Consider the following 22,788-nt stretch of genomic DNA (forward strand, 5'->3'; position numbering starts at 1 on the left):
CTCTGGTCCTTGGCCGGCAGGATGCCCCGCCTCCTCTGAGGTTGGGGGGGGGGGATTTGACATCGGGTTAGTTATTCATTTAACAAACATTCCCTGAGCACCTTCCCCGCGTCGAGCGCAGCTCTGGGTGCCAGGGGTCGCAGTGCAGGACACAAGAGCCCCTGCCTGAGGACATCCACATCTGGGAGAAACGGACAGAAAGCAAAACTGCCAGGTACTAGGGACAGCAAGAAAAGACGAAAGGGCCAAGGTGAGAGGGAGACGGGAAGAGCCGGTCTCCACAGGTTTCAGCCGAAACCGCCATCAAGCAAAATGAACCTGAGGCCTCTTGGGGAGAAGCTCCCCAGAAGGAGGGGACCCCCATGCCAGAGCCCAGAGGTGAGAATGAGCGTGGTGAATCCAGTGTGGCCAGCCCAGAGTGAGCGAGAAGAGCAAGGCCTAGATGGCAGTGGCCGGGTGGGTCACGCATGGTCTCGAGGAGAGAAGCACTTGGGTTTTATTCTGAGGGTGACAGTCAGTCTCTGGGGGGCTTCCCTCCTAGAAATCTATCCAATTGTCGTTTTCTAAAAATTGCTCCAGGTGCTGTGAGGAGAATGCAGCTGTAGGGGGCGCAAGGTGATCGCGGTCGGCTCTGCAGGTCGCCGCTTGCCCGCCAGGCACGAGCTTCCTTCCTGGCCAGCTCAGTGATGCAAGGAGTGGGTTTTTATTCCTAGTTTTATGAAGAGTAATCTTGTGGCCCAGAGAAATGAAGTAACTTACCTAAGGCCACACAACAGCAAATCAGGGAAGGAGCAGCTTTGCCACCTGCTGGGAGCCAGGAACCAGCGTTCTTGTTGAAGGTGTGCCATTGATTCGCCCTGTGAAGGTGGATGGGTGCATTGAGAGCACCTGGAGTTTAGCTGAGCACTTGCTGCTTCTGTTAGCCCAAGCTCTCTGGAAAAAGGTGCTGTTCTCCGCTCTGGCCGCCAGGAGGCACTGTGACCACACCTTGACTGCAAAGCCAGGCCTTGCCCTGCCCAGACCCCAGCTGGGCCCTCTCCTCCCTGCTCCCTCTGGCCTCTGAGTCAGGCCCCAGGACAGAGCCCCACAGCGGAGAGTCTGCAGCCCACAGAAACAATGGAAGCCCTCTTTGCCCTGGAGAGTCCTGCATTCATTCATGTATTCAACAAATGTTGACTGGGCCTGCGATTTTTTTAGGAGTGGAGGATACAATTTGACAGCAGTGGACAAAACAAAATCCTGTTCTAGAGAGACAAAGAACACACAGCGTATATAGTATGTCAGATGGAGCCCACTGTGGGGGTGGGGAGCGTCCTATACATTGAAGCAGGGGGGACAGGAGAGGCCTCAAGAGGAAGGCGATATTCTGCAAAGACCTGTGAGAGATGAGGCGGGGAGCTCAGCAGACCTGCAGGAAGAGCATTGCTGGCAGAGGGAACAGCAAGCATGAATGCTCTGAGGTTCAAAGAAAGGCGGGAGGGGTCAGTGGAAGAGGCAGAGCACTAGGCTGCATGGAGTCTCAGGCTCAGGCTTTCCCAGCAGAGCAGCGATGATAAGGATCATCCCTTTGTTCACACAGCAAGCATTTCCTGACACCTCCCAGAGCCGGGCCCTGCAGAGGAGTGGGGAAACTGCTGAGTCAGCCCCTGTCCCTGCCCTCAATGGGCTCCCTGTCTGGTGGAGAGGCGGGCACGGACACTGGCAAGGCAGGAGCGAGAGGGCAACGTGCCACCTGGAGGGTTAGGAAGGACACGGGAGCCCAGAGGTGGGGCGCCCAGCTCAGAACCGTGTGTCACGGGTGCTTCCTGAAGGAAGTGGTGTTTACACCAGGACCCAGAAGATGAGTGAGAAGAGTGAGCCTGGGGGAGGGGGGAGGGGGACTCAGGGGCCCGGCAGGGGTGTGGTGGGCACCCAGGCAGGAAGGTCAGCCCTGCCCCAGATGGACATGGCACCGGAGCTGGTGGGGCTCCTGGATGGGGTCAAGCAGACAGAGCCAGCTCCTAGGTCCACCAGGAGGAGCCTTTGGGGCCCTGTGCTGTCAGGGCAAGACTGGAGGGGCAGAGGCCTGGGAGGAGGAGGGGCGCAGGCAGCAGAGGACCCAGAGCTGAAGGGGGGTGACCCGAGGGTGTGGCAAGGTGGGAGCAGATATGGGGGCGTCTGGGGTAGTTCAGAAGTTCCCACCAAGAGCTGGAGGTCTCCAGCCCACCAAGAGTGGGTCTCCAGCCCAGGGTGTTTCCTAATAACCTCTGCGTGAACTCAAAGACCATAAACCCAAGAAACATCTCCTCTAAGCAGGTGTTCCGCACCAGGCAGGTGGCTGGAGCCTGTGGAGGAAGGAGGCGAAATGGAGGGCAGGAGAGGGGCTGCTGAGGCAGGAGGAGGCTCATCACGGGGAGAGGTAGCTGACCACGACCCCTACGCACACACCAGGGACTCTTCATTCTTTTTGGAGGGGCAGTAAGCCTGAAGTCCAGCGTCCCCTCCCTGGGGACAGAAGCTTTCGCCTCCTGCAGGCTTTGGAGAGTTGGCCCAGCCTCCATCTCTGTGTGGGAGACCACTGTCAGCCCCGAAGAGGTGGAGGTGCTGGGTGCAGAGTTGCTGCCTCATCTCACACGGCCCCTGCCCCGTGCTGGGGGCCAGACTGGACACCAGGGAGAGCAGTGAACCAGGTAGGCAAGGCCCTGCCCTCCTGAGGCCCAGTGAGAGAGACGTCTCTTACTCCCACGGATGTTCCTGAGAACCCACCAAGTGCCAGGGCGACGGGTAGAGCTGGTGAAGATCTCTGCCCAGTCAGAGTTGACGCTCTTGTTACTGGAGATGTGCTTGTCCTCAGAGTTAGGGTGAGAGAGGCAATACATAAAACATGAGGGACGCCCCACTGGGACAAGTGCCACAGAGAAATGCACAGCAACGATAAACAAAGAAGCAAACACAGAAAGCAATTATAGGTCAAAATGAGATCAGCAAGGAGACAGCACAGGGTGTATAGTGTAATCCCAGTGACTCGGGAGGCTGAGGCAGAAGGATGGCAAGTTGGAGGCCAGCCTCAGCAATTCAGCAAGACCCTGTCTCAAATTCAAAAAGAGCTGGGGATGTAGCTCCGTAGTAGAGCACCCCTGGGTTCAATCCCCAGCACCAAAAATTAAAATAAAAAAAAAAGAAGAGGCAGAGGAAGAAGAAGAAAACCACCAAGGGCCTAGTTAGAGGAGAATGTCGACTCCAGAGATGATCTGAAGGTGACCTTCAAGCTGAGAGTTAAAGAATGATCACAGGCAGAGGGTGGGAAGTGTGTCCCAGGCAGAAGGAAGAGCAAAGACAAGGGCCCTGGGTAGGAAGGTCCCCACCATGTTGAGAAAACCAAAGGGGTCAGGGTGCAAGGGGCGTGCGTGAAGGAGGGTGAGGTTGGAAGGACAGGAAGCAGACGTGGCTGCCTTGGAAGCATCAGGTTCTAGGGAGTGGGGGGGATCTCGGTGTGAGCTGTGGGCTGCCGGGTGGAGAATGGCCTTGGCTGGGTGGAGGCTGGAGGTGGGGGTCCAGCGCGGAAGCAGCGAGACCAGTTTGGATGCTCTTGCACCTGTGCAGGTGAGAGGTAAGGGTGGCTTGGACAAGGGCGACCGAGAAGATGCATGTGGGTGGATTCTTGGTCGTCCATTTTGGAGCCAAGGTGACAGGAACTGCTAAAGTGGGAGGTAGGAGGACCACTCCCAGCTTTTGGCCTGAGCAGCTGAGCAGAGGAACAGGGGAGGCTCAGGGGCAGGTGGGGGGACCATGGCTTGCGTGAAATAAATGGGAGCCAGTTGAGAGGGAGGGGAGCGGGGCAGGGACACTGTCCCCCCTGATGTGGGACAGGTGTGCACACAGAGGCTTCCTGGCACATCGCAGATACAGGTGCAGACTCCACGTCAGAGGTCGCCCAGAGAGAGTCTGAGTAATCGGAGCCTCGTGAGATCAGCAGCAGGGGTATCAGTCAGACGGGCCTGGGTTTGAGTCCAGCTGAGCAGGGTTGGGCTCCTGACCTCATTTCTCCTCATCTGTAAAACGGGTGTCTTTGTGGGCACCCCCCGCCAGGGCTGGCAGGAGGACTGCACCCCAGAGTGCGGTGGGCGCTAAAGCACTGCCAACCAAGAGCCTGTCGGGTCTGCAGGGAAGACAGCCTTCGCCCGCTCCCTGCACAACCAATCACACTGCATCGGGAACGCCACAAACAGGGCCCTGGCCCTCAACAGGACACAGGAGGCACCTTTCACGGCCAGGCCATCTCCATGCAAGTCCTGGCTGTGCCACTTGCGCGGCTGCTCCTGCCCAAGGCCTGGCTCCTGACTGAGCCCTACCCAGGATCCCCTCCCAAGCACTGAGCCCACGGGATGCGGGAGGAAGTGGAGACGGGGTGGGAATTCGGTGGCACTGGGAGTCCTCAGCCCAGGGGAAAGAGGGGCCCAGATCCCCAGCCCTCCACAGCAGAGACCACTCCCCGCCGTCACGCCCCCCTCTACCTCCGGGCCCAGAAGGGCTCCACCAGAGACCACCAAGCCCCACGGCCGCAGCCTCCAGCTCCCAGTGCTGTGGGTGGCTCTGCTGTACCTATTCTCCCCCAGGGGCGCCCGACCCTCCCCAGGCAGCCCCCCACAAACCCCCTGTCTTCACTTCCTGGCCCCGAGGACCTCTCCTCCCTGCTCACCCTCCACTCCCCAGTCTCAGCATCCCCGCAGCCACCACGTCCTGTCCTGCGGGTGACTTCTCCCTGCCCGTCCAGGCTGCTGGAGACAAAAAAGTCAACAAAAGCATCCACCTGCTGGACACCTCCAACAGGTGGTCGCCAGTTCCACCTGGACACCTCCGCCATCGGCCTCCAGGGCCCACCCGCCCAGCTGCAGAAAACAGAAGCCCCCACCAAGGCCTGGCCTCAACTCCCTGCCACTGACCCACACCCAACAACCCCACCCACCTTTTCCTCCTTCCTTCCTCCAACAATGGAAGTTCCTGGTCCAGGACTGACCGCACCCCCAGCCGGTTGCTCCATCTGCCCCTTTGTTCTAGGTGAAGAGCCCTCCGCCTGGGTTCCCATGGTGGAGTGGCGTCTCTGCTTAGCCTTGTGCAACCAGGGAAGGACCGACCAGCTGGGCTTCCTGGTCCCTAGGGCGAGGGCCAGAGGGTAGCTGCCTGCCAAGGGGAAGGATCGGGTGGGTGCATTAAAATCCTGTTGGACACACATGTGAGCATGCAGATGAAGCTGGCAGGTCCCCGGGGACAGTACAGAGAAGTCCAGGGACAGTTGTGAGAGCTGTATGCTGCCTCCTGTCCTTTCCAGCTGGGTGACCTTGGCCAGGGGACTTCCTCTCTCTCCTCCTCAGTCTCCCAGTCTGTAAAGTGGGGTGCAAGATAGAGCCTGCCATACAGAGCCCAGACTTCCACGAGTCACTGCCTCCTTCTCCTGCTCCTTTGCAGCCACACTGGTCTCCTCGCTGGTCCCCAAACCCGCCAGGCCCTCTCTACCTCAAGGCCTTTCCATTCACTTCTCCTTCTCATAAGCCCTTATAACTTGAAATATTATACTTACATTTCTCTTCTCTTTCTCCTAGAATACAAGGCAGGGGTGTTTTGTTTTGTTTTGGTGTATTTTGTCACTACTCTTTCCCCAGTGCCTAGAACCAGGAGGGATAGGTAGGTAGCAGGTGGTCAATAAATACTGGTTAAGAAGAGGGAGGGAGAAAAGAAAGACAAGTGGGAGAGAGAGAAAGAGGAAGGAAGAGAAACAGGAAAAGAGGGAGGGAGGCAGGTAATACCAGCAGAACAGAGCCAGGTGAGCGGAATGGGACCGTACATTCAAGAGAATATTACTCGGCCTTGAAAAGGAAGGGCATTTGAAAGATGCTGCAGCCGGGGTGAACCCCAGGAACTCGTGCTAAGAGACAGGCCAGACTCCAGGGGCCAACCTTGTGCGATTCTCATATGAGGCGCCCAGGTGGTCAGGTTCGCAGGAACAGAAAGCGGGCGCAGGGGCTGGAGGTCAGAAGGGATGTGATTATTCACTGGGTGCAGCGTGTGGCTGGTTGGTAGAAACGTTCTGAGGACGTGGACGCCCAGGACGGCGGCAGAACATAACCCTACTGAACTGCACTGAAGAAATGGTCAATTGGTAATTTTTCTGTACGTCTTACAACGATAAAAAATTAGGAATTTCTTAGAAGTTTAAATATCAACGACAGGACTTTACGCAGCTTCGGGACACCACTCTCCTGGTGTCTTCCCGGCTCTCCAGTCCCTCCTGCCTGGCTCGACCGAAGCTGTGGGTCTCCCTCGGGTCGGGATCCGCCCCTCTAGTCCGCAGAGGACAGCAGGCAGGCGCTGTGCTCCACCTGCCCGCGGTCTGCGTAGGCGCCACACCCCAATGCCCATCCTGACCGCTCTTCTGTCCCCATTCAGAATCGCGACACCTCTCACCCTGCGCCCTCAGCGGGCAGCCTCCGCCCCTGCTGCTTCTGTCCTCATCCTCCTGCCAAAGGCCCCGCCCACTCCGGCCACACACCACACCCCGGAGGACCCCGGAGGACCCGCATCCGTCTGCAGACCCTGGAGCCCTCTCCGTGGCTCTGGAGCTCCATCAGTCCCCTCCCGCACAGAGGACACCAGGAGTCTCCCGCTGCCCGGTCTCCTATCCCATAGGGTGTCCAGCTCCTGGAGGGCAGGGACTGTGGCCTTCACTCACCAGGTATCTATGGAGCACCCATGTCATGGCAAACAAGATTCTGCCGAGCAGCCGAGGACAGTGGCAGGTGGATCCCCAGGAGTTTAGTCTGGAGGGAGAGGCTGGGGAACCTGGCAGTGACACGCCCAGCAGGGGAGGCCGGTCCTTGGGCCCCACCACAGTTAGCTGAGCTTCCTTGGAGGCTGCATCCCCAGAGGTCGCCCAGGGGTCACCAGGGCCTGCTGCTAAGCAGGGTGTTCTCATTAGAAAGAGGAATTCTATTTTGTCTTTAGCTCCCTGTTTTGAGATAATAAGGCCCTGTGTCCTCTATGTGAAGTGGCACCTACAGGACAGAATCCCAAGTGCCCTCCCGACTTCTTCCAATGGCGCTCAATATCAAAATCAGGAAATCTACTGTGTAGGTGTAGGAATATGTGACAGCGAATCCTATCATCGTGTACTGTGATGCACCAGGAAGTCAACCGTGGGTACCGTATCGCTAACTGGACTACAGACTTTATGCCACGTCCATTGTTAAAATGAATCTTTGGTTGTGCATGATCAAGCGTGCTCTCCTGCATGTGCGTTGTCTTGTCACTTTATTGCCTGTGTAAGTTGGTGTAACCACCACCGCATCAAGACCCAGAACCAGGTAGACTCCCAGGATCGTCTCTCTTCAGTGAGGGGCTTCTTCTGTCAATGCATCTCACTCTCCAGGACTTTCAGGACCCTTCAGGGGGAACACAAACGCGCTGATACACACAGACACCAGACCCAGAGATGCAGACAGGCCGCGGCCCCACCCTGGGTCAGCCAGGGAGAGTGCAGGCAGGCAGCCTCCTGAGTCACTGCCTGCCTGGGCCTGGGCCTGGGGCTGGAGGCCAGAGACAAATTACAATCATTAGGGAATTTAAGAGGCTGGGGGAGGGGCTGAGGATGACAGGCCCCAGGATGCAGCCCCCAGCTCCGGGGTCCCACCAGGTTGGGCCAGCCTCCTCCCTCCACCTCCCCCATCCGGGTCTATGACTGTCTCTGTCTCTGCCCACCTCACTTTGGGTCTCCCCAACCCTTGCAGAGTTCATGCCAGGGACCCCCAGTTCTTCCTGTCCCCAACGTCTCAGGACATGAGGAATCACACTGAGAAAGCAAGTGCTGGTGCCTCCCGCCTGTCTCCAACCGATTCTCCATCCACCCCTCCGTCTCCTTGTCCTCTAGCCCTGTCCCCCATCTGTGTCCCCTTCACCTGTGTGGCCTTTTGCTTCCTGTTATCACCACTTCCTCTGCCTCGGCCTCTTCCATCAACACTGCTGAATCTCTCCAGGGCCCCCTCCTCCACCTCTTCCCTGCCCCCCACCCCTTCCCTGCCCCCCACCCCTTCTCTGCCTCCCTCCACCCCTTCCCCCCTCCCTCAACCTCTTCCCCCACCCCTTCTCTTTCCATCTGCCTCCCCCACCTGCCCAGCCACAGGGGCCTTCCTCTTCCTCCTCCATCTCTCTCCTCAGTCCCCCCTGCCTTCAGCATCCTCTCTCTGTCCTTGCCTCTCAAGGCTTATCCCCATCCACTCTGCAGCCTCACGCTCCTGGGGCGGAGGCCTCGGTCCCTGTAGGTCGCAGCCCCTCCCAGCGGCTTCCTCCAGCCCCCCCACCCCGATTTCACCATCCCACCACCAAATCCCCGGCTGCCCGGGCTGGGAGCTCCCTGCCCACCCTGCCCTGGGGTCCTTCTCAGCAGGGCGGTTCTCCCTAACAACTCTGGCTGCTTCTCTGGCCGGAGAGAGGAGGGAGGGAAGCAGGCAGTCCTGGAATGAAAACCAGGCAATAAAAAAAAAAAAAAAAAAAAAAGACCTGTCAGAAGGGCGGTGGGGAGCAGGGCCAGCCTCTCCAGGGATAAAAGGCTCTGTGGCGTGACCGGGAAGAGCCACCACCCCTGCTTCTGCTTGCACTGTGCAGGAAGGACCTAGCCTGCTCAGCATCCTTCTTCCCTCCTGAGGAGCCCCTGGACCCGCCCTCTGGGGCTCTGGCCTCTCCCCTCTGCCCCTCTCCCGTCTCTGGGGCCTCTCGGGGTCTCGGTGTGAGTGGTCCTCGCGGCCCGTGCCTACCAGCCCTGAGTCTCTTGCAGCTCCTCCTCCTCTCCGTTTACCTCTGCACGTGCCAGGACCTGACCCTCAGGCCCAGAATGTTCCTTCTGCTGACAGCACTTCAGGTCTTGGCTGTAGGTAAGGGCAGAGTGGTTCCCTGGAGTCGCTGGGAAGCGCTTAGGGAAGGGCTCTGGAGAAGCAGGAGGCTCAGGGCCTGGTGAGACGGGAAGAGGCGGCATGCGCACTGCAGGCCCAAGTTCCCAGCTGTAGAGATACTGGGAAGGGGTGGGGATGGGGAGAGAGGCAGGGATGGGAGGAGAGAAAACGCATAAGGAATTGAGGGAAACTCTAGGTCCTACCAGCATGGGGGGCCATGGGGCTCTCCTTGGTCCAGTCCGGGAAGAAATGGCTTGTTGTCCCAGCACGGTGGAGGAGGGTAGGGCTGGAGGTGCGGGGCAGGGTGTGTGGGGTGGGGTGGAGGCGGGGCCACACTGGTGGGAAGGTTGGGGAGAGACAGGGAGCCCCTGGACGTGTTCAGGAAGGACTGATGGCGGGGAGTGAAGGGAGACTCACTGATGGGGGATGGAGTCAAGGGTTGTGGGTGCAGGAGGAGGTAGCCAGGGAAACTGCAGACACTGTGGAGGAGATGTGGGGGAGAGGTCACAAAACGCCCTGGTTGGGGACAGTGCTGGACACACTGGGTGGGGCAGAAAGAATGAGTGACTCAGGGATCAGGTCGAAGGCAGGGGCTTTGTCACTGGACCAGGTGCAGAGTCGAGAGAGGGGGGGAGCCTTTGTCCAGCAGCCTTCCCCTCCCCACCCCACCCCTGCCCACTCCTAGGCCTGGCAAGGAGCCAAGAGGATGACAACAAGATCATCGGTGGCTACACTTGCATCCAGAACTCACAGCCGTGGCAGGCCGCGCTGCTGGCCGGTGCCGGGCGCCGCTTTTTCTGTGGAGGGATCCTGTTGTCCGACCGCTGGGTCATCACTGCCGCGCACTGTGCCCGCCCGTGAGTGAGCCCCTGGCCCCTTCATGCCAAGTGCATTCAGAGTCGAGCACCTGAGCTCAGAACCCAGTTAGTAACCGGGTCCCAGCTTGGGGTCTAGAGAACGCCCGAAAAGAAAGACAGCTCACAGTGTGGATTCCAGCCGTGAACCTTGAGCTCAGATGAGAGTCTAAGCCAGCTGGCATCCTAGAGCCCAAAGTGCAGCTCAGAAACCCAGGCATAACCAGAGATCCGTCCGTGGACCGAGCTCCAGTTCAAGACCAGTAACCCCTTCCAGATCAGTGACTGAACTCGGGCTGTACCTGGAACCCAGAGCCCAGTTCAGAACTTACAGTCTAGACATAAATCCAGAACCCATCTTGCAGCTGGGATATACAAATATAAGAACAGGGTGAGAAACTGGAGCTGGTTCCCACGAAAGGTTAAACTCACGGTCCTCTACAGTCATCTTTGAGCATCTAGAACCAGACTCCCCGGGCAGAGCAGTAGAGTACCTGGCTGCGGGGTGGGGGAATGAGAGGTTAAGGGGAGGTCCCTCCCCCAGCAACACCCAGGAGTCCAGAACCCAGCCCTGTTCCCTTAGACTCAGGGGTCCAGGCCCCCAGCCCCCTTCTCTTAGACCTGAGTCTAAATACCAGAATGCAGACCCCAACCCATAAGAGCCCAGAGCCCCTCCCAGATCTCAGGCCAGAGCTAAGAACCCAAACCCCAGCCTTGAAGTCCAAGTGCAGGCTAAAGCTCACATAGCCTACAAACCAGATGAATGCCATACACTGAAGTTCAATCTAGCACCTAGAGATAGAGCCCAGCGCCAAGTGTAGGACACGACGCTCAGAGTGAAAGTCAGCCTCTGGAACCTGGTACCCGGTGGTCATCTAGAGCCCCTCTTGGGGTGGACGGCTCAGGCCAAATCTACAAGCAAAGGCCCAGGCTATAATCTGTCATTCAGAGCCTGGCCTAGATTCTAGGGTTCAGAGCAGCCTGAGGATGTGGCTCAGTGGTAGAGAGCTTGACTAGCATGCACAAGAGCCTGGGTTCCATCCCTAGTACTGCAAAAAAATAAAAAGTTCAGACCAATATTTAGAACCCTGGGCCCCAGCAGAGCATGGAGCTCAAGTCGTCGTCTCAAACCCAGTCGTGAACAAGAGCTTAACCCAGAACCCAGCACTCAAACCAGAGTTCAGAATCTGTTAGCTCAGGAAACATTGCTAAACATGGAACCCTCAGCCCGAAAGCTCACATCAGAACCTGGAAAGTGTGCTGTCTTCAGAATTGATGCCGAATCCTGATCGTAGGCCAGAGTCAAAACCCAAGCTCTCAGGACCCCAGAGTCTGGGCTGGATTAGGATGAACCTGCTCCAGCATATCCATCCTGACTTAGAGCCCAGAGCCATGACCTCATCAAGGCCTCAAAGCGTAGAACCCTGCACAGACCCTGGGACAGAGCCGGAAACTCCAGTCACCACCTTATACCCAAGCCAAGAGCCAGAGCACAGCTCAGGGGAAGAGGGACGGCAAGTGAGGATGGCCTAAAAGAGATGCTGGGGGTCGGGCCAGGTAGTGCACGCCTGTAATCCTAGCAACTCAGGAGACTAAGGCAGGAGGATCACAGGTTCAAGGCCAGCCTCAGCAACTTAGTGAGGCCCTAAGCAACTTAGGGAGACCTTGTCTCAAAATAGAAAATAAAGGAGGCTGAGGATGAGGCTCGGTGGTTGAACGCACCTGGGTTCAGTGCCTGCTACCCAAAGAGAGAGGGCGGGGGAATGCCCAAACCAAGAAAAAGGATAAGAAAATGTTCAGCCTGCAGTTAGAGGGGAGCAAGTTAGACTTAGGGAAAACGTCACCTGGGGTGGGGTGGGCTGGAGGCAGGAGGAGGCCGAGGCCCACCGTAAGCTGCCTGACTCTGGGGGTTCACGGGCCAGGATCCTTCAGGTGTCCCTGGGCAAGCACAACCTGAGGAGGTGGGAGGCTACCCAGCAGGTGCTGCGCGTGACGCGCCAGGTGCCACACCCTGGCTACCGCTCCCGGACCCACGAGAATGACCTGATGCTGCTGAGGCTAGAGAAGCCGGCTCGGCTCGGGAGGGCAGTGAGGCCCATCCCCGTGGCCCAGTCCTGCGCCAGCCCTGGGACTTCCTGCCGTGTGTCAGGCTGGGGCACCACCTCCAGCCCCGTGGGTAAGGACACCTGCACCCTGGGAGGAGGACCAGGGCCTGGGCTCCCGGGCCTGAGGGAGGAAGGCTGGGCCCGGAGCCCGGTCTTACTGGGTCTTCCTGCTCGATGCCCGCAGTCAGGTACCCCACGGTGCTGCAGTGCGTGAACGTGGACATCTCCTCAGACCAGCAGTGCCGGAAGGCCTATCCCGGAGCCATCACCTCGGGCATGGTGTGTGCCGGGGTCCCCCAGGGCGGGAAGGACTCCTGTCAGGTGAGGCCCCGGGTGTGGGCTGGAGGGAGGGGGTTGCTTGGAGCTGCCTCTTTAGGACCAAAGAATCTTGGCAGCAAGAAAGTCAGCAGAGGTTGTCTGGGGAGGGGCTGCGAGAGCCGGGCCCCCTGCCTCCTAGCCCTGCACCCCTCCATGCCTGAGTCTCCTCATCAGTAAATGGGGGTGACCCCTGTCAGGGTGGTTGGTGGAACTGGACACGGGCGTCGTGGGAAGCGGCCAGGGTGCACAGCGGGGCACACAGGGGTTTGGGGAGCACCGGCCTCGGGAGGCGGACCATCTGAGTGGGCGGAGACGGCAGGGCTGAGGAGAGACAGTTTTGTGGAGACAAAGCAGAGATGGAGAGGGCCCTATGACCACCAAGGCCCCAGGCCAGCCCAGGGCTGGGTGGAGGCGAGCAGGACCCCGGGAGGAGGGAGGCAAGTGCCCCTGGCCTGTCCCCTGGGCAGGGCTGGACGGTGGGCAGCTCAGCCGCCTCCCTCCCCACCCACATCTCTGTCCCTCCCCTCAGGGTGACTCTGGGGGACCCCTGGTATGTGGAGGACAGCTCCAGGGCCTCGTGTCCTGGGGGATGGAGCACTGCGGCCAGCCTGGGTACCCAGGTGTCTACACCAACCTCTGCAAGTACCAAAACTGGATCCAGGAAACGATTCGGGGCAGTTGATCATCCGCGTGACAGTTCCTCAGCTGCCCTGCGAGCCTCCCCAGCCCCTGCTGCCTCCGGCCCAGGACCCCAGCTCCCTGACTCTTAGCCAAACTCCAGCCTCCTGCTTCCCAGAGCAGGGCTTCAGGCGTCCCCCACCCCAGGACTCCCTCAGGCACAGGGGGCAGGGACACAAGCATCGGGCTGGCATCCTATTTCCAAGAAGACAACTGTCAAAACTCTCAGTGTCTCTAAAACCCAAAGAAACGACAACAATAAAAACAGAATAATCCCAGATTTCACTCATCCTTCATTTAGTTCATGTGAGAAACAAGGACACAGTGGGCCCCATAGAGAGGACTGCCTCTCGAAGGCAGGTGCTGGTACCGAGGGTCTGCTCTGGTATCTAGGCGATGCCCCAGCACTGCTGTCCTCCCTCAGCCTCCTCTCCAGAGCTGCTGAGGGCCAGCGCGAGGTTTCCCGCAAACTGTGCACACGCACCAGCCCTCCTGCTGCAAGGTCTCAGGTGTGCAGAGCCGGGCGCGTCACACTCCTGAGGTCAAGGTCTGGCAAAACCCTTACTTTAAAGTTGTTTCTGCCCTTCCTCCCCATCTCCACAGTCCTCCTCCCCAAAGGGACGACACAGCAGCCTCAGATTCCATGCATCCTGGGAAAGCACGCAGGGTCACGTGGAACGTGACGTCCATGACCCCACTGTGTTAGGGGTCTCATTCTCTTTCTTATTTTCACCCCTAGATGAGTATTTATTGCACACCTACCCCATCCGAGGCGCTCATCCATTTACTGGGTGCCTGTGGTATACCAGGCATGGTCGTGGGAGCCTGCGTTCTAGAAGGCACGACGGGCCGGCAACAGTAGAGTAAAAATAAAGCAGAGTTCCTGTGAGTGACAGGGTGGCAGGCCCCGTGTGCGCCAGAGCCAGCGCCTACCTGCTACTATAGCCCACTGGAGAGTGTTCAGGAATTTCCAGAGCCAGCTGCTACATACAGCCATTCTTAAAAACTGAGTTACATAAACTTAAAATTGGGTGATTTGTTAAATGAAGTCAATAACCACAGCATCTGTCCCTAATTATTCAAACGAATACCTGTGATCTGGGGTCATTTCTGTCCATGGTTCTACATTGGTGCTGATGAGCTTCGACACATCTCTTCCCAACTCCGTGTCCAGTGAGGCCACATTGGTAGATCGATGGCAACCACAGTGTATTCACACCACAGAGGCTGACCAAGGCCACAGGCACAGGCACGCACAGAGGCTTTTATTGTTCCTCGGGGAGCCATTGCTAAGCCTTGGCTCCTAGAACATGGATGGGTCTGCCCGGAATGTGTCTTAGTGTCTGTCTTCTCTAAATTCTGTGTTCGGATCCTACAGAGTTCAGATACAGTACAATGTCACTCTGGCCTCAGGTTCTGTGGGAGATGGCAGGGACTGGGGAGCTCTGAGGTGGCAGGCCTGGGACCTGCTCACGGCAGCTGCACAAAAGATGGCCAGGATGGACGGCCAGAGCCCCGCCCGTGTTCCTCCCGGGCCCTCCAGTCTCTGTAGGTGCTGTTCTCAGTGCCTGATGGACTCGTTAGTCTCCACACTTACGTGAGGTCGTGCAGTGACTGTCTTTCTGCATCTGGCTCACTTCCCTTAGCGTAAAGTCCTCCAGTCCACCCGCGTCATCACAAGAACGACCCTCTTCGATTCACACCCATTACCCTTTGTGCACTCAGTGCTCAGCAGACACCAAGGTGGCTTCTGTATCGTGGAGGATGCCACCGTGAACACAGGAGTGCAGATCTCTGACAGACGGACTTCATTTCCTTTGGCTGTGTACCCAGGAGACGGGCTGCGGAATCACGTGGTGGCTCCGTGTTTACTCTTTTGAAGAGCCTCAGACTGTTTCTATAAGTTCCTACAAGAGTGCATGGTGGGTCATCTCTTGAGGTGATATCTCAATGTGCCTCAGCCTGATGACACTGAGCACCTTTTTATATATCTCTTGGCCATTCACACCTTTTGAGAAATGTCTATTCAGGTCCCATTTTTTATTGGATTTCTTGTGATCTTGCTATTGGGTTCCTTGACTATATATGTGGATATTAACTCTTCATCTGATGTATATTCTGCAAATATTCTCTCCCACTCCATAGGTGGGGAGAGATCACTCCTGATTGTTCCCCTTGCTGCGTGGAAGCTTTTTAGTTTGATGTGATCACTCGTTTTTTTTTTTCCATTGCTGGTGATTTGGAGGTCATATTCAAATGCCAGGAAGTTTTCCCCGTGTTTTCTTCTGGTGGTTTTAGAGTTTCAGGTCTTATGTTAAAGTCCGTGATCCATTTGGGGTTGTTTTTTTTTTTTTGTGTATGGTGAGAGGCGGGGATCCATGTGGACATTCAGTTTCGCTCTTTGGGGACTGTCCTTCCTCCTCAGTGTGTCCTTGGCATCTTTCTTGAAGATAACTTGGCAGTAAATGCCTGGAGGAGGGAAGTGCAGGTGAGGGGTCACACTGAAGTGGTAAATAGAGTAGTGTTCAGACTTCCCCAAAGGCTCTTTTAAACAAGAAGAGCCATTTGTCCTTCTCATTTATTGCTTCTCACTGTCCAGAGTCTTCCAGGCTCTCCACGTCTGACTTCATGCCGATATCATGCAGTTTTGATTACGTGGCTGACGGCAGATTTTGAGATCAGGCACCGTGATGCCTATAGTTTTGTGCTTCTTGCTGAAGATTTTTTTGGATATCCAATTATGTTTGTGTTTCCATGAGTTTTAGAATTATTGCTTTTTCTATTTCTGTGAAAAATGCCACTGGGTTGACAGGGGTTGCGTTAAACCTGTAGACCACTCTGGTCGGTAAGGACATCTTAACAATGCTATTTCCTCCAGTCCGTGAACATGGGATATCTTCACATTGACTTGTGTCATCTTCAATTTCATCAATGTTTTATAGTTTTCAGTGCACAGATCTTTCACCTACTTGGTTGAATTTATTTCTAGGTATTTTATTGTTTCTGATGCTATTATCAATGGGATTGTCTTCTTAATCTTTCTCCGATAGTTTGTGGTTAGTATATAAGAAACACAAGTGAATTTGTGTATGTTGATTTGGTATCCTGCAACTGAACTACATTCATTTACTAGTTCTTACGATTTTTTTGGTGGACTCTTCAGGGTTTTCTATATAGAAGATCATGTCATCTGAAAACAGACATCTGAAATGTCTGTTGCTCTGCCCAGGACTGCCCCCACGATGTTGAATAGAAATACCGACCGTGGAGGCCGAGGGTGAAGCTCAGGGGTAGACTGTGGGCCTAGCGTTCATGAAGCCCTGGTTTGATTCCCAGCACCACAAAAAGAGGGAAGGAAGGAAGGAAGGAAAGGAGGGATGAGGGAAGAAAAGCAAGGAGGTAGTTGCAGTGGGTGTCCTTGTTCTGATCTCACAGGAAAAGCTCTCAGCTTTTCTCCACGGGGTGCGTTAGCTGGGGCTGGTCACACACGGCCTTCTGTATGTGAAGTGCATTACTCCTATACTCCATTCATCAAGGGTCTTTATGTTGAAAGGATTTCGTGTTACGTCAAGTGGTTTTTCTGCATCTAGTGAGACGATTGCATTATTTTGCCCGTCATTTAATGGAGCACATCACATTTTTTAATACACTGAGCCCTTCTTGCTCCCAGGGATAAATCCCACATGGTCAGGGTGTTATGAGCTTTTCATTATCTCTTTAATTCTGCTTCCCAGTATTTTGCTGACGACTTTGCATCTATGTTTAACAGGGATATTGGCCTATAATATTCTTGTCTTACGGTGTCCACACCTAGGTTTATGGAGGATGTGCCCTCTGTGTCAAGGCAACACACACACATACTGTGACTCCACATGTGGCAGCCATACAAGCTCTGTGGGAGAAAGGAGTCAGAAGAATCTTCATACTGTGTAGCCTCAGCCCTGACGAGATGATTCAGCCCATGCCGTAATAATCTGCCTGCATCCTTCTGTAAAACAAAGTGAAAGTAGTTTAATGCAATTTCCAACTCACCAACCCAGCTGTAGTGGTTGAATACCATATTTTATTGAATCCAAGATGTACATTCTGTTCACATTTTAATACCTCTGGAATTGGGTGGCACCTCACAACTGGTTGAGCACCAGGTAATGACATCATGTCATACTTTAACTAGCAGCTCCTTTTTCTTAGTAGTGTATAAACTAATACATCAAATGAGGTCAACAGTCCTCTTGTATTCAGTGTAACAGGGCATGAAGGGAGGGAAGTGTAGGAGAGGACTCACACCGAAGTAGTAAAAAAGTAGTGTTCAGACTTCCCCAAATGCTTTTTTAAACAAAAAGAGTAATTTGTCCATCTCATTTATTGCTTCTTACTGTCCAGAGTCTTCCAGACATGTGCTGACCAATATGGTGCCCATTAGATATATCATGTGGTTATTTAATTTTTTAATTAAAATTAGGACCATTTTATTTTTTTTTTAAAGAGAGAGTGAGAGAGGGAGAGAGAGAGGAGAGAGAGAGAATTTCAATATTTATTTTTCAGTTATCGGCGGACACAACATCTTTGTTGGTATGTGGTGCTGAGGATCAAACCCGGGCCGCACGCACACCAGGCGAGCGTGCTACCGCTTGAGCCACATCCCCAGCCCAATTAGGACCATTTTAAAATGTGATTTCTTAGTCATACTTGCTGAGGTGCTCAGAAACCATATGTGGTCACTGGCTGCCAGTACAGATGCAGACGCTCTCCATCATGTCTGAAAGTTCTATTGGATGAGACGGCTCAAAGTTATACCCTTACTTCTCCCAGTGTGGTCCAGGAAACAGCATCATGGGATTTCTGGAGCTTATTAAGAATGCAGAGTCTTGGACCTCACTCCAGGTCAACTAAGTCAGTGTGCACCATAACAAGATCCCCAGAGGATTCCATGCATGACAAAGTTTGAGAGGCATCACTCCATAGTGTACATTCACCGTGTTTAATGACCCAGTCCCCAGCGATGGACACCTAGGCTCCCTCCACTACCAGAGCAACAGGGAAGTGAATATTTTCTAACGTGCCACCAGTGTACCTATAGAAGACTCTGGAATGTGCACAGAGGAAAGAGCCAAAAGACCTGCCTTTAATCAGTTTTGCCAAATACTGGCAGTGGCATTTTTTAATCTAGAAAAGAAAGATTCCTCTCTTCCTACACCCTCCACAACGTCTGTAGTTCATGAAATCATTCAGAAAATAGTAATTGAATCCTACTGTGTGCCAGGTATGGTTCTAGGAATAAAACGGTTGAACACTTCTGCTCTCTACGTGCTCACATTCTAGAGGGAAGGCAAGAAATCAATGGATAAGTAAGACAGGAAGTCTGAGAGATGAGGATAAAGAATGTCAGAGGTGAGCTGGGTTTGGTGTTGGTGGTTACACAGGCCAGTAGGCCTGGGTGGCCAAACTCCACACATTATTAACAAAGGTTTGGCCCCTGCTTGGATTCCGGGAGATAAACTGTGGATTCTCGGAATATCCTGCCTAATAACTGCGTCTTTGTTTACCTTGGGGCCTTTGGCCATGCCAGGAAATCCACACAGATTTACAGTGGGGACATAGATGTTGTGTCAGTCTGACCTCCAGAGAACCTGGATACTACAGTCAGCCGGGTAGACAGGCAGCCCCCAGTGAGAAAACCCTGGACACCAAGGCCCGGCTGAGCTCCCTGTGGGCAGCACTCTGCGCCTGTTATGCAGCCTCGCTGGGAGAGCAAAGAACTGCCCACGTGACCACCAGGGCAGGACAAGTGGGAGTTCATGCCTAGTCATTCCTGGACTCTGCCCCATGCATCTTTTCCTTTGTGGATTGATTGGTTGATGAATCGATCGATCGACTGATTGATTTTGTGGTACTAGGGATGAGAACCAGGGCCTCGCATGTGCTAGGCAAGCCCCTTACCACTGCGCCCCATCCCCAAGCCCCTTGGCTGATTTTAACTGTATCCTTTCACCACAATGAATCAGAACCATGAGTATAACCGGTTTTTTCTGAGTTCTGTGATTCCTTCTAGCGAATCATTGAACCTGTTCTGGGGACCCCTGACCACAGTGGTCAGAGTCTTCATGGAGACCATGACAAGAAGAAGCCATGTGGGCCCCAGGTACGAAAGTTCCAAGATGGGGCGTGCCTGGCATGAGAGGGCAGGAGGGGAGGAAGGGTAGACGGTGACATCGGGAGTATTGGGGCCAGATGCCGCCAGAAGGAGACGCGACTGTCATCACAAGTGGAGGATTTTGAGAACAGGAGTGACCTGCTCTGGCTGGCATTTTACAAGGCCACATTAATTGCTCTGCTGAAAATAAAATATAGGAAGATGGGGACAGGAGCCGAGACCCAACAGGAGACGTGTGGGGATCCAGCCTGAGGGGCGAGGGTAGTCGGAAGGGGACAAGGATGGACCATGGGGAGCAACGGTTCCACCCTGGACCTGTCTTGGAGGTGGAGCCGACAGGACTTAGTAACAATATGGATTGGGGACATGAGAAAAGGAACTCAAGGGTGAGACCAAGATGTTTGGCCAAGTCGTGAAAACATGGCATGACCCTCTCCTGGAAAGACCAAGGCCACAGGGAAAGCACATCTGGCCGGTGAGGGGTGGAGGACCGAGGTCCGGTTTTGAGCATGGAGATGTTGAGCGGGCAGCTGGACATGAAGTTCAAGAGAAGGTCTGTCTGGAGACATTAAGTTTGGGAGTCGTCAGCAGCTGATGGCATTTAAAGCCACGGGACCAGATGAGATCACAGAGGGAGTCATCGAGGACCCAAGAGAGAAGAGGCCCAGGAGCCAGCACTGGGGCGCCCGCCATGTGGAAAGGGGACCCGGAGACACCAGCGCCAGGCACCCAGGAGGAGCAGCCGGTGAACTGGGAGGAAAAGAGCAGCTCTCTGAGGGAGCAGGCAGGGGGCCAGGGGCTAAGCTGCTGATCCCGCAGGGTACGGCTGCTAGAGCCCCCAGAGAGCGGCCTCCAGGGAGAAACCGGGGAGAGGACTGCAGCCAGGGCATGTGGCCAACTGTCAGGAGGAGAGCAGCCCAGAGCAGAGCAGACATGAGGGCAGAGAGAAGGCGATTCTTTTTTTTTAATGGTAATTATTGTTCTTTGGGTGAAATGTGGGAGGAATCGTAGCATGTTTCTGTGGGGACAGCTCATGAGGGAAGAAAATAATTGGTGACACTAGCAAGAGGGAGGACTTGCTAGGAACCAGGCTGGCACGAGGTCCTGGAAAGGTCAGGAGGGACGGACACCCAGCGAGGCGGAGGGGCTCCCTCCGTGGCAGGGGCAGGCTGCTCACCTACAGAAAGGAGAGGAGGCAGAGGACGTGGGCACAGGTGCGGGGGTGGCCAGACGGACTCTTCTGACTTTTGCTATTCTCATGGGAGAAGAGTGGCCAGTGGCTGCATTGGGACAAGTGGTGACAGCGTTGGCATCCCGAGGGACACCACAAACCCAGCTCTAAAGAAGAATGCATGTCTCTGACCTTGTGCCTCCATCCCTCCAAGAATCTGCTGTCCCCCGGTTCTCTGCCTTCCACGCTCTGTGGCTCTGTGCTGCTGTCTGTCTGGGTGTCTCTGTCTGTCTGTCCTCTCCGGTGGCCCTGTTTATCCTTCCTGTCTTTCTTTGTCTCCCCTCCCTCCATGTTTGCATGGGGGCCCCTCCTCTGGGCCTGGGTGTGGGGCTGACTTTCTGGACCCAGGCAACAATTCCAACCAGAACTTCCAGTTTCTGCTTGACAAAGAACCCATTCTGAAGCCAAGCTAGGGTGGGGCTTCCTCAGGGAACCTCAGGCTGCCTCCATCTCTGGCTTCTCACTTGTGGCCCTCAGCTGAGGCCAGGCTCCATTCTAAGCACCTGCAGATATTAACTCATTTAACCCTTCTCTAGGAGGTAGGTGTTATGCATGGTGCCGCTTAACAAATGGGGACACTGAGGCCCAGAACAGCCACCTCATCTGCACTCAGGAGCTCCACTAGGAACACTGCCTCTTTTTCTAGTCCTTCTTTCTCCAGCCCTGCTCCCTCTACACCTGGATCTGTGAGAAGCGTACCTGGATTTGGTCCAGTTCCTGTGTGACTTTCAGCCGTGGGCTCCTCTTACCTTGTTAATCAAGTGAGGAGGTGGAAGGAACCCAGCCCTCGGTGGGTCCATGACCTAACTTCAACGCCAGCCAGCCAACCTGAGTCCTGCCAATCAGAACCCCTAATATCAACAGTGACCTGGCACTCACCCCTCAGCAAATGCCAAAGCCAGCCGCCCCCACTCCAGGCTCCAGTCCCTCCCAATGAGAAAGCTTTTCTGGAAGTCTGGACCCAGGCCACAAGAGGGCACAGGTACCCCGACTTCCCACACAGCGTGTCACCTCACTTCACCTGGCATCCTCCCTCCTGCCACCCCACCTGACCCCAACGCTCAGAAAGAATGAGCTCAGCACCCACTCAAGGCCCTGCCCTAACCTGTGGGGTGGAGGAAGTCCAGGGTGTGGAGGACAGTAGCCTTTCCGTCACCTTCAGAAGTCACAGCTCTGACCCAGGCCCCCACACAGGCACCACAACCTACCCCGGAGGACAACTCCCTGTCTATCCTCATCCCCACTGGACACCCACAGCCCCAGATCAACCACCTCAACACCTCCCCATCCAGGACCTCAGCCTCCGCCCGAAATCCAGCCCCGACCAACAGACCCCATCAACAGCACTATCCCCTGTCCCTCCCATCTACAGCCCAATCCTATCCCCAAAGTCAACTCTAGAACCACCTACAAGCCCCACCGTCCTCACCTAGTGCCCATTCCCCCCCCCAGACCTGTGGCATGCCAGGGCTGACCCCAGACCACCAGAAGCCTAATCCAGACTTTCTTCCCAGTGAAAGACTTTGAAAGAGACCCAACAGGTATCTCCCTTAGAAAACTAAGTGGGTTACCTGGTTTTGTGGGTACCTGGTTTTCTGCATCTTTTACTGCCTCTGAGCTACTGTGCAACTTCCAGTTGCAGATAGCTGATAGCAACACAAATAATTCCTGTCCCAAACCATGCAAACGAACTTCATCCTGTAGAAGTACCACTAATCACCCTCCTCCCCTCCACACCACTGCAATAAGCCACTTTCATGTCTGTAAATTCATTTCACACTCCTAATCCCCCATGTGTAACATCTTTGCTGGTTAGTCACTTATTAATGAGTCAAAATATAATCTTTGTTTGACATGTTCATTTCGCATCTATTGCATGTTCTTAGTTACTCCTTTTTTAAAAAAGTATCTTTTGATCGCCACATCCCATGTGTGACTCCCCAGTTTGGGCGGGATCCCCTTCTGCCATTTGTCTCTGCCCTTGATTTTCATGATGACAACACTGCCAGCTCTCTCTTTCCAAACTTCACCTGGTCCCCATCCTTGGCTTTTGTCCAAATCCTGAGGACACCTCCATCCTTCTTAATCCCTAATCCTGCCCCCTCCGCCCCCCTGGGATTAACTCACAACCCCACCCCAACAAAGTTCCTGGAGTCGCCTACTCATCCCCAAACACCACCCCTTCCTCCTTCCTCTTCCCCACCCCCATCCCAGCCCCAGAGCCTCAGGATTTCTGCTGCTCCCTCTCCACCTACCTTTCATGGACTCCCTCACCCCATCCCACGGCTCCTAAAAGGCCATTTAACCAAAATGGCTTTCCCAGGCCCAGTCCCTGCCCCCGTGCAAGCCCAAGGGCAGTTGACTTTCTACCCATCTAACCCATGAGTCCTTGTGCCTGATGGCTGTGGGCATGTCTTGGGGAGGGGCCGACAGAATAAATAAGGCCATCTCTGTGCATTTCAGAGAAAAAGGGGCTGGAGACGCTAGGAATTGCAATCTGATGTGTTGAGACAAGCGGGGGTGAAGCTGG

At 55.1% G+C, this 22,788-nt stretch overlaps 1 protein-coding gene and 1 long non-coding RNA gene across 2 annotated transcripts; both read left to right on the forward strand.

Annotated features, from left to right (window-relative positions):
- Positions 1–1,352: 1,352 nt before the first annotated feature.
- LOC308638419 lies at positions 1,353–7,989 on the forward strand. Its single transcript, XR_014019833.1, has 5 exons — positions 1,353–2,669; positions 3,583–3,689; positions 4,145–6,709; positions 6,979–7,169; positions 7,761–7,989. It is a non-coding gene; the product is annotated as an uncharacterized lncRNA (long non-coding RNA).
- A 610-nt stretch (positions 7,990–8,599) lies between these two features.
- On the forward strand, positions 8,600–13,131 carry KLK14 (kallikrein related peptidase 14). Its single transcript, XM_081275850.1, has 5 exons — positions 8,600–8,900; positions 9,604–9,775; positions 11,695–11,948; positions 12,062–12,198; positions 12,725–13,131. The coding sequence occupies exons 1-5, from the start codon at positions 8,861–8,863 to the stop codon at positions 12,875–12,877; spliced, it is 756 nt and encodes a 251-aa protein (XP_081131976.1). The 5' UTR covers positions 8,600–8,860; the 3' UTR covers positions 12,878–13,131.
- Positions 13,132–22,788: the final 9,657 nt, after the last annotated feature.

This window comes from Spermophilus citellus (genome assembly GCF_964194105.1).
Source record: "Spermophilus citellus genome assembly, chromosome: 18".
Lineage (NCBI taxonomy): Eukaryota > Metazoa > Chordata > Mammalia > Rodentia > Sciuridae > Spermophilus > Spermophilus citellus.